The following is a 10957-nucleotide window of genomic DNA, read 5'->3' on the forward strand; positions in this document are numbered from 1 at the left end:
ACAATTTTCAAGCCATTGTCATTGCTAAGGAGTGAGTGGATCAACAGCAATGTAAGTAAGAGCCCAAGGAATAAATCCCCCCCAAAAGCAAGCACTGGCAGCCTTCCCAGCCCCACTGCTGGTGCGGGGCGCTGGGACCACCCGCCCAGCAATGCATGGGAAAAGGGACCTCTCCAGGTATGCAAAGCTAAAGCTACAAGGATTTGGCCTTCCAGAGACAACCATGGCCTTGAGTAAGCTGCCTCTTGCCATTCATGCACAACCACGTTGTGTGCTGAGCTCCTTTCTCCAGGGACGCCCTGGGACACCCCTTCCCATACAAAGCTTGGCTCAAAGCACTTCAGCACGCGGTGACCCTTCAACCCCGCTCTAGGACCCCAAGGTGGGACCTTGCATCGAAGCTGAATGCAGTGTCAGGCCAAACGGGGGAGAAACTCAAGGAAGGAGGGGTGCTAGGCAGAAGCTGGCTGCTCAGCCTGCTGTGAACCCATGGTCACTTAAGCTTTTGAAAGCTGAATCGCCCTCCCCTGGGAGAAGGAAAAGGCTGCAGTCCTCCACTGCAGCACTGCCCTGGGTTACCGACTCTGCTACGCACTTGCTTACAGTCTACAGGTACAGATGAAACCAGTTCACAGCCTTGTTTTACTTTGCAAGTGCAAACCCTGAGACTGTTTCAAACCAGGTTTCTAACTAAACCAGCCTGGGGAGAGAGGGGTTGCATCACTTCTATACTTTAAAGATTGTTGTGTTTAGACACAGCTTCGGACTACAGGTTTTCATGAAAATACGACTTCAGCCTTCATACAACTCCTCTCTCAATTTCAAGGAAAAGAGATGATTATACAATGGTTCCTCTTCTCTCACTCTCCCTTGATAAGCACTAAGTTACAAGCTCTGGCCTTCCAAGCATCACCACTGACATTCGAATTCACACCCACTGAAATTAAAGCAACTGCTTGTCTCAGATGTTATTTCAGGCTCTTTGCAAACTCAGGCTAACAGTAATTACTGTCACAGGGATGTCAACCTAAGTGCCCAGTACACTGAACTCGGATGTCAGTTTTGCTGCATAACTGATCCTAAACTCTTCACTGAACTCCTTGCAGCAGCCAACTGCAAAGAAAAGATCGTCGCAGTATGCGGTAACACAGTAAGTCAAGCAGGGAGAGCTCCCTGCTGAAACCATGGTACCATAAAGGCTAGAAAATAAGGGCTGTTAAAGGAGAGGAGGGACTGGAGGGTGAAGACAGAAGGGTGCCCGTGCTCCTGCCTCCCTCAGCTACCAATTCACAGGAGTCTTTGAAATCAGTCACTTTGCTCCAGGTTAATTTTGCGCAGGGCCATTTGCCTTCATCTGCCCCTTTCCTCCCCTCAAGAGTCAGCTTAAAAGTATCCCTGGAACAGCTGCTGTGCGCTACAAAACAGCTACCAGGGCGAGATGGGATTGTTAAAGGAGTTAATTTCAGTAGTGCAATAACTCATCATCCTGTCATATTCCGTATTAATCAAGGAGCATTAATTCAGTCTCCACTGAGCATCAGTAAGGAATTCTGCAAACCTTACAGACTCGACTTGTATTGCCTGAAAACCTTGTATTGCTACAGCAAACAGAGCAAGAGGACAGAACAGAACAAGCTGTGCTATGCTTTTCTGTGCTTCTTGCTTCCTTTGAGACAATCTATTAATGAGCCTGAAGGGCACACACAGTCAGTATTCCTGCCTGTTGGTTATTTGCCAGTCAGCTCCACCACGGTTTCCAATTCGGCAGAGACTGTCAGACCACAATGCGAGGGCACACGGGAACACAGGGTGGCACGAGAACACCCACACTGTACAACCGGAGCCACAAAACACAAGTGTGTAAATCAGAGCAGCAAGAGTAGCTAATGGGAAATGTTGCCCAGCAGAAAAATTAGCATTTCATATTCGTAACGCAAGTGCCACTAAACAAAGAGACGTGTCAGCTCTTTATTTGCTTTCTGTCAGTCCAACCACGTGGCACATTCCCAAATGACTGTGAGACAATAGGAAACTGCTCATTTTTCAAGAAAGGGCTACGTGGCACATGGCATCTCAGCCACTAACAACTCACATGGTCCTTTTATTTAGGGCTTAGGCACAATTTTACCCCCTTGAATCAGAAGTGACTTAGCCGAAATCAGACTTACCCCAGGGAAGAACAGATTCAAAGCAAGAGAATTATATAAACCAACTCCACAACAGGAAAACTCTCCCACCCTGGCAGAGGGGTTCGTACCTGCTCCCCAATTCACTGGGTTATCCACAATCCCTGTGGATCGTGGAGCAGCAGAGCTGTAGAGGCTGTTCAAAGGCAGCACTCATAAGCCTTCCACAACTAAGACACAGATATTCTGCACCCAAGCAACTGCAAGCCCAACGCAGGTGGCTTTACAGATCCCTCTCCCAAAGCCTGCCGCTTTGCTCAGGGGTTTGCAAGGTGCTGGGCACCTCCTGACCACGCTATTGATGCGTTTCTAGCTGAGCCACAGCACTCTGGTACTTCGCTGACTCACACTCCCATCAAGCACAAGACAAAATATTTGATTTGTACAAAATTCTGATTCTGCTGTATCAACCCCCAGGTACTCCTCACTGAGAAGCATCCAGCCCTCTCCCGACGCCCTGCACAACCCTGTGAGGAGCACAAAACCCAGGCCAGCAGAAACTGCCAGGGGGTCGCTGAAGCTGTGCAGAGGACCTCTCGCTGGCAGAGCTCCCTATGCCATAAACTCACCAGTTCAAGGGCAAGACAAGGGACAAAGTACAGGACATGAGTGCTCGTGGGGGTTATCTCACCCTGCTTCTGCTTGTGGTGATGTTCCCATGTTGCTCTGCTGCCTCTCTAAACCTGAAGAGCAGCACTCTGCCCTTCATGGGCACCAATTTACCTCTTCCACTCCAAAAATGAACACTAATTAATACTAATAAATCACATTTTAAAAGCACCAGTGTACTTTGCAAAGCCTACCTCAGTGAGATTAAGCTCTTGTGTCACTTGGGTAGCAACGAGAACTGCCCTAGGCCAACATAATTTTTACGCTAAATATTAATGATGTTAAATAATTTCTCAGTCCCTTCGAAGAAACACATTCGTTCACAAGCGCGGGGAGCCAGGGACCACAGGGCATTTCCCCTTTAGTTTTCTATAGCCACGCTGTTTGAGGATAGGAGAAAGCATTACACTAAATCTAAGCAGCAAATGCAAGATGAGAAAACAGCTCTGCCCGAAGAGATCTTGCACCTCTGGCCAGGTGGAGAAGCATCAGCAGGCTCAGAGCCATCCCCTACCCTTGCCTCTCCAAGGAAGTCATGTGAAGAACAGTTCTCAGAGGCAGCAGATGCTGGTGGCAGGGTCAGCCTGCCCATCTTTGTTTCCCTGCAATGCTTCCTCCCTTCCATGCCACGTACTAAATCCGGCTGTGTATTAACAAGCCTCCAGGTAACAGCACTGACCCTTCCCATCACAGCACTGAGAATCAGACTTGCCAGGGCCACAGCACTGATGTCAAACCTCCAAGAAAAATCATTGCACGTTTGACACAGAATAGGTGCCAGCTGACAGAGCAACCACAACAACATGCATGAAGACACAGCCACACCTCGGGCTCTGGGGTAACGTGGCTGCCTGCAGATTGTACCTGCCCGTTTATTCCTACACATTCTCTTTCAGTCAGATATCTCAGTGCCATCTGCAGCACACCAACCTCCCGCTGAGCTAAGGACATCCAGAGCTCAGTGTGTCTGTGCCAGGCTGGCTCCCTGCCACGTGCACAGCACTCCCTCTCCCCTACCCTCGCGGCTGGATCGCAGGCAGGCGAGTATCCTCGGGGACAGCACAGCTGCAAGGCTTGAACACAGAGGGTATGAAAGAGCATCATCTTTGCTCCAGTCCAGCGTGAGGCAGGGAAGGGGCTGCCAGATGGCAAAGAAAAGCCCTCTGGATCTATTTGTTCCTCTAGTATTTTCCATAATAATTAAACCCCATTGAGCAGAGAGATGGCTAAATATCTTATCAACAGCCCTCCCTGCCATCTTCCTCCTGTTCCATCTGCATCTTCCCTCGCGAATGTTCAAGGAAGCGCAGGGAGAGAAAGCACAGCCCATCAGGCCCCGCTGCGGTGGCCAACAGCACCACGCAATGCCAGGCTGTGACTCGCTGCAGACTGCCTGACCACAGCCTGGAGCAGACCCCACAGCAGGGTGTGGGCTATGACCAGTGTGCAGAAAAAGTGATGCTTTCAGACCTAATGTTCAGCTGTCTCGCTGCTCTATCCAACGTGATACATATTAAGGTGACTCAGTTTTCAGAGGTGGTGGTCCTCACTTTTAAACAGACTTTTGTATTTATAATTAGTGGAGTAAACCCATAATTATGCAGCAATGGACAGACCATAGAAACCAACACCTTGAGAGGCTGCCCTACCACAGACAAGACACTGCCTCATCCCTGACGCCAATAACCGTTACATTAAACGTTCCAGCACTGAAGGATAAAACCAGTCTGAAACACAGAAGAGCCTCCAGCCTATGAGAGCATCATCTTCACCATGGGGAAAGAGTTTCCCCTGGTTCTAGATCCAGTGCAACCCCACTGAAACCAGGACAGTTCCTCAAAGCCCACACCAGGTGTCCTGTTCTGAATCCAGCCCTGCAGCTTCAGCTTCCACTGAAGGCACAACCTCTTGAGCCCTCCAGACTCACCTTGTTCTCCTCAGGGCTGAAAATGACACGGAAAGTTGAAGTCATGCCAGGTGCTACCTTACGGCACACATCATCGGGGCTGATCAACTTGAAGTAAGGTGAGCTCTCCAAGACTACCTTCACCAGCCGAGGAACCTGCAAGGAAAGACATGAAACTATGGTTATGCCACTCATATGGAAGGCACGGGGAGAAAAGACCTGGCCATGCCCTGGTGACATCCTTCCTTCACCACCTTTCCAAAGCACTTTTAGCTTGAGGTACATGCACATAATATACAAGGATGCACTTGAATCTACTCTGCCTGGGCAAAATAGCTCCAGGCCAGAGGCAGTAGGGCAATGCCCTGCTGTGAAGGAATCACCAAGCAGGTAAGACACCAGCAGCCAGCCAGTCCTGAACTCTCCAAAGGCCCTCTGCTCCCAGCAATGCCCTGGGGCAGTGAGTTCCAGGAGCCAATCTCACACTGCAAACAAACGTTTTGGGCACTGAGCCCCTTGGGAGATGAGCACATGTGGCTGAGATCTTCAGCAAAAGCCACCCAGAACATCTCTGAGGGTGGCCAGGCACAGCTCGAAGGCAGAAAAGGAATTTTCCAACACACAGGTAAGAGCAGGGAGTCTATAGCGAAGCACTTTTGTATTTGAATGATTACAGACCCTCTATTTGGAATATACTTTGCTGGATTTTTATGGAGCAGACAACCTCAGGCTACCGTGCAGTGGAAGTCAGTATAACTCAGAGGAAGCTGGGAAACTGGTGAGAGAGCTTTGAGACACAGCACAATGCTGCTTTTCTCCAGGACCTTACCAAAAGCCAACAAGATCAGAATATAATAACCTCTCTCGGGATTATCATCTCTGTCTTTGTGTGCTTAAACATGCCAAGGATTTTCCTTAGAGCTGATCTTACTCTTACACCAGCGCTGTCCAGTGGTTGAGGTCTTACTAGCTTCAAAACTAGTTCATTTTGGGGAAAAAAAAGTCAACAGTTCACACATTGCCTCCCCCTTATCGGGCACACAAATCCCAAGGTGCAGCTGTACAAGTTTATTATTTTTTACTGGGAATGGCAGAAATGTTGATGCAGATGTTCTTTTCCACTTGAGGAAGCAAGAATAGAGCAAATCAACTGGTTGACTCTTGGCTGGTGCTTGGCAAAGACAAACATTTTGAAGTGCTGCATGGATAATGGAGCAGCTGGAGCCAGAAGACTTAGTGGGAACGAAGCAGAGCAGTAGGAAAAGAGAAACTGAGGCACGTTTTAACCAGGAAAGAGGATACCTATGGCAGAGTGCCCAGCATCAGTGTGGACCACATCAATAGTATCACATGGGCATCCACCCTGCATCTTTCCAATATTCCCAAGATAAACGCCAGAGCAGGACTGGTGCAGTGCTCTCCAGGAACAACCGAGGGACCACGCCTGCATCCTTCCTTGCCAAAGGCTCTTCCATTGTCAACCATGTCTCTGTCAAAACCTCTTATCTCAGAATATACTTTGACTTCTCTTGCTGTTCCTCCACCTGCAATATGCCCTGACAGCCTTTTTTGTCCACTTGTTTGTTTCCCCCAACAGGCAGATTTGGAGAGGGGGTTAATTTACCTGCTCTTGTGTGCACTTCCACCTCCCCATCCTGCCCTCCTCCCATATATACATCCTACTCTTCATTGCAGAACTGCATCTTTAACTACACCTTTCTTTTTCTGACCTTTCTCGGCTTCCAGTACACTCACTGTTATGTGTCAAGAGAAACCCTTGCATGTACAATGGTCTCTCCCAGAGCACTTTCTAACTCCGCTCCTTTCCTCCCTCCTGTCTTTTCCCACCAGCTTGCTCCTGGCACATGCTTCATCCAAGCAAACGTTTCCCCTGCTGAAATCCAAAAGGTCTCAGTTTTCCTCTTTACGGTGGAACAAAATTGCTGACATTTTTCAACTTTTCCCTTCTCAGCTTTCTTGGGAAATCTCAAAACTATCACTATTTTTTTAAGTAAAGGTGGAGACCTTCAAGAGCACATCACTCTGGATGCGCTGTGGTCCTTCAAAGGGAAAGCAGGGAGCTACGATGCCTTAGAAGAACCTGAGCAGAACTTAACAGGAGCCTAAAGTGGCACCTAAAGGCCTCCTACTGCTTCTGCTAAATCAGCCTGTTTCCACTGCTGTTTCAGAACACCTTTCCTGGCGTGCTAATGCCACTAATTATGACTTATTCCAGCAAAAAGTGGAGAAGACCCAACCTCTGTGCTTTGACAGGGAGCTGCACAGAGGCAGCTAAACAGGCCGCGAGAGGCAGAGATGCCCTGCCAGAAACCCAGAAGCCACCAGGACGTGGTGCACACTCAAGGTAAAGCATGAGAGCAGACAAGAACCAGACAGCTCTCAACATTCCCATCAATCCAGGGCTTTCAAGAGGAAGGATGCTGACTAGAAAAGCTCCTTTGGGTTAGACACAACCAACACAGGGCCAAAACCAGGGGGACAATCCCCAGCATGGGACGACTTCCACTATCTTGCAAAATAAAGGTGGTGGTGAGACATTTTGTGTCTGGATGTGCTGTGCTGCAGCTGGTAACTTGCTATGCTGTACACCACGGGGATTACACCGCTCTCCTCTTCCAGCACAGTGTTAAACCTCCGCGTCCCAGCACTTACCTTGTCTCTGTTCCTCAGACTCAGTGGCACTTCGTAGACCTTGAAGGGGATGTAGCTCTGAAATACCACCTCTGATGGGAAAGGCTGAAACAAGCTCTGTTCCAGGTCAACCGACGAGAACTGGAGATGCAAGACAGAACAGTGAGAGGTTCAGCTGCTGGGAGAAAGATTCATGAATGAGAATCCTACATTGATCTCCAGTGAAGTACAGTCTCTTGGTGGGTACATCTGCCCAGCTCATGCTAGGGAAACAGTAGCTCACCCACTTAAAGAGCTACGAGCACTCACGGAGCAAGTGAAACCCAAGAATTTACAGGAGACTCCACAGGAAACAATTCTGGGAGGATCTTTACTCTGAGACAGAGAGATCGAGTCTCACACATTCCCAAATGTCTTTTTTTGATATAGAGCCCAGAAACCAGTAAGAAGAGAACTGTAGCAGAGGAGGTAAGGCCCAAAAGGAAGGAACACCGTAGTTAGGAAAAAGACTAGCGAGGTGAACGCTGACTGGAGATAAGGGTCAGCTCTTTTCTCAGCACTACTGGGCGACTTGAGTAAGACTGGACTCGGTATCTCCTTTTTTCCAGGAGCTTTAAATGGATGTTTTATTGCCTTCTGTTATTGCTGGTTTATTTAACACCACTGCAGAAGCATGTCTGAAAATATACACAAACAGTGAACGCTGACAGAGCAGAGGCATTACTTTGAGAAAATTCCTCCCTGCTTTGTCTCCCCCCTTCCAGCTGCACTGCTCCCACCCAAAACACACAGGCAGGTCTCCTGCTTCTCCCCACACATCACGGTCACGCTGAAGCCGGTAGCTGCAGCACACTGGCAGTTATTTGTGCGCTCATCTGATGCGTTCCCGACCTCCTGTGCTGTCTAGGGCACTCCTTAACCAATTTGTTACGGGTCTCTTGCTGGCAATTTTCTGCTCAACAGCCTCCCTCAGTAATCCACCCATTTGGATTGTGTGTTATACTGAGCAGTCCTGGAAGAAAAGCAGTTTTAAACATATTATCTAAGTAAACATTGATCCAGATAAAGCGCATCCACTGCGCTCTACCCGAGGGGATTCCCCTGTGTATCTGGCAGGATCCTCCAGCCTGCAAACCCAACACCCCGTAAGGGTCCCACTCATCGTTCCAACCCAAAGCGTTAATGCAATTGGGTTTATTAAACCTTAAGTACCATAGGGTCTACAGCCTTCAAATGCCAACGCCACCACCATTGAGGGAGTCATGACCCCAAGCATTTGACACCAAAGCAAGAGGTGGCTGTTTCAGAGGGAGGGTGGAAAACGGCAAGCTCATGCCTTTGTGTCCTGCCTCAGCCTTCCCCCAACACTGTGCTTTAGCTAAACTCCAGCAAAACCCTCTGACTTCAGCAGAGGTTATTCATGTTGGCTTAGCACAGATCAGGACATCACAGGGAAAAATAGTTTGCCTTTCCCCCAGCAGAAGGAACTCCACCACCAGCAGCAGTTTGAAAGGACAACAGGACCTAGCTGCTGAGGTATTTAGACAAGCTGGAGGCAAGGCTGTCACACGCACGCTCTTCAAATGTCACATCAAACAGCAAGGAAAAGGGCAGGAAAAGGCTACCTTGTGATGGGAGGTTTCACTCCTGTCTAGAGGCTGGATAATCCGGGGCCGCCTCCCCGCCCGAGTGCTGGCCAGCCTCTGCTCGGTGGTAAGAGACATCTCCTTCAGGAAGGCGGAGGGAGTCAGCTGAAATGCAAAACATCAGCAAAGAGCTACAGAAATGCCTTTGGTCAGAAAGGCTTTTCTTGTTCAAGTGCCACTGATGAATAATTTGTGATCGCAGCCACCAGGACAGTCCTGCAAGTCCCCTAAGTTGCACACTGAAATATTTAACATCAGTAAATTAATGATATAGAGCTGAATACACATGCTCTAACCAACTGGCTCTGTCCCATTAGCTTCTCCTTCATGATTTGAGGTGGCACGTTTGGGGATTTCTGCTCTTCGGGCATTTCTTTCCTCTTTAGTTTTGCTGGATCGAGCCTTTCAAGAGAGCAGGGAGGAATTACCAGAAATCCCCTAACTCCGTCCTTGCACAATGCTTACGACCAACACGCGTGTGGAGGTGTCACTGCTGGGCGAGCCAGAGGAAAGGAGAAAAGCAGCGTTGTGCCAAGACTGATGTGGAAAGGAATGGGTCCAAATTTTAGTTCTCTTTTTAATTTGCATTTGTTTTCCCTCTCTTCCGGCCTCACAGATCCCTCCACAGAAGCACGCAGACATATCTCCTTGACAGAGCCTCAGTACTAGGTCATCTCCAGCCAAGCGAGCTCCAGTCAGCAAAGGGGACGTTTGGGGATGGGAATGAGGAATTGCCCAGACTCCACTGCTGTGGGCAGGGCTGGATCTGTGCTCCACACGGGATGTGAGATATAACAACTGGTTTGGAACCTGTTCTGTCTGGGACCAGCCACGTCTCCCAAGTCTTCAGGCAGGGTTTGAGCAGCCCACCACGTGCTCAGCTGCCTGGAGGGCAGGGACGGTCAGAGCAGCACTGGCAAGTCGCCTACATGACAGAAGATATTACTGCCCGCACAAAGAGGATGGAAAGAAGCACATGCTCATGTGTCGGCTGTTCCCGTGCAATGCCTGGTACGTTCATTTAACTTGGCTCCAGTGGCACTTTCAGGCAAGACCCCAGATTTTCCCTGAAGCAGCACGAAGTCCAAATCCCACTGCACCATGACAGCCACCTCCAACACAAGCGTGGCAGCAAAGAGGGAGGGAGGTGGTGTCCAGCCTCATGGTGCTGCTAGACAACAGGAGGGGAAGGCAGAGGGACACACTGGGAGTTTCCAGCCTTAACAGCTCCTACCTGGCCACAGCAGGTACTTACAGTTACAGACGACTCCGTCTCTCCGACTAGCTTCTGATTACGAGGCCTAACCACTTTGCTCTGAAATCCATCAGCCATTCTGAAAGACCCCACGGATCAAGGGAGCTTGATGTCTCAGGTCACCTGCAAGGAGCAACAACAGGACTGTGAAAATCCAGAATCCCATTCATGGCAGACCCAAAGGACACAGCTGTCTCTCAAGGCTGTGGCATCCTTCAAAAGTGGAGAACATAAGGCATCCTCACTCTCTTTCATGATTAGACCATATTTAAACAGCAGAGTTAAGATTCATAGAAGTAAAAACCCAGAACAAACATTCCCTGAGCCAAAAGAGCCTTTTGCTGGGGGTGCAGTCCCACGAGCCACAAACACACTCCACGGCCTGCTGGCATTTCCACTTTCCCCCCACTTCCATTATTTTGGAACCTCATTTACTGGCATTATTAACCACATCTCTATTCATATCCAAACTGTCCTTTATTACTCTTTAACAGTTTTTCAGTGGGAACAGAAGGCAGTCACTCAGCTGCTTCATTTTGCAAGAGCAGCTGACCTGACGTGACCACGCGCCCGACCTTAAGTGCTCAGAGTGTTACGAACAACCTTAAACCCAGGGATTGCTGCTACCCTGAGCCTTAACAAAACTCAGACCGCTTTCCTAGTCTGCAAATCAAATGTCCACCCTTTGTGCGAGGAGCCTGGT

General features: G+C 49.1%; 1 protein-coding gene across 1 annotated transcript in view; it reads right to left on the bottom strand.

Moving 5' to 3' along the window:
- Positions 1-10332, bottom strand: part of LOC137669471 (hydrocephalus-inducing protein homolog) — an 88057-nt gene extending 77725 nt beyond the window's left edge. The window contains exons 1-4 of the mRNA XM_068411571.1: positions 10255-10332; positions 8979-9104; positions 7375-7494; positions 4723-4857 (exon numbers count right to left, since the gene is read on the bottom strand). Of these exons, the coding sequence (XP_068267672.1) occupies positions 4723-4857; positions 7375-7494; positions 8979-9104; positions 10255-10332 (459 nt within the window). The remainder of the gene's footprint in view (positions 1-4722; positions 4858-7374; positions 7495-8978; positions 9105-10254) is intronic.
- Positions 10333-10957: the final 625 nt, after the last annotated feature.

Source organism: Nyctibius grandis, chromosome 12, assembly GCF_013368605.1.
Source record: "Nyctibius grandis isolate bNycGra1 chromosome 12, bNycGra1.pri, whole genome shotgun sequence".
In the NCBI taxonomy this organism is placed as follows: Eukaryota; Metazoa; Chordata; class Aves; order Nyctibiiformes; family Nyctibiidae; genus Nyctibius; species Nyctibius grandis.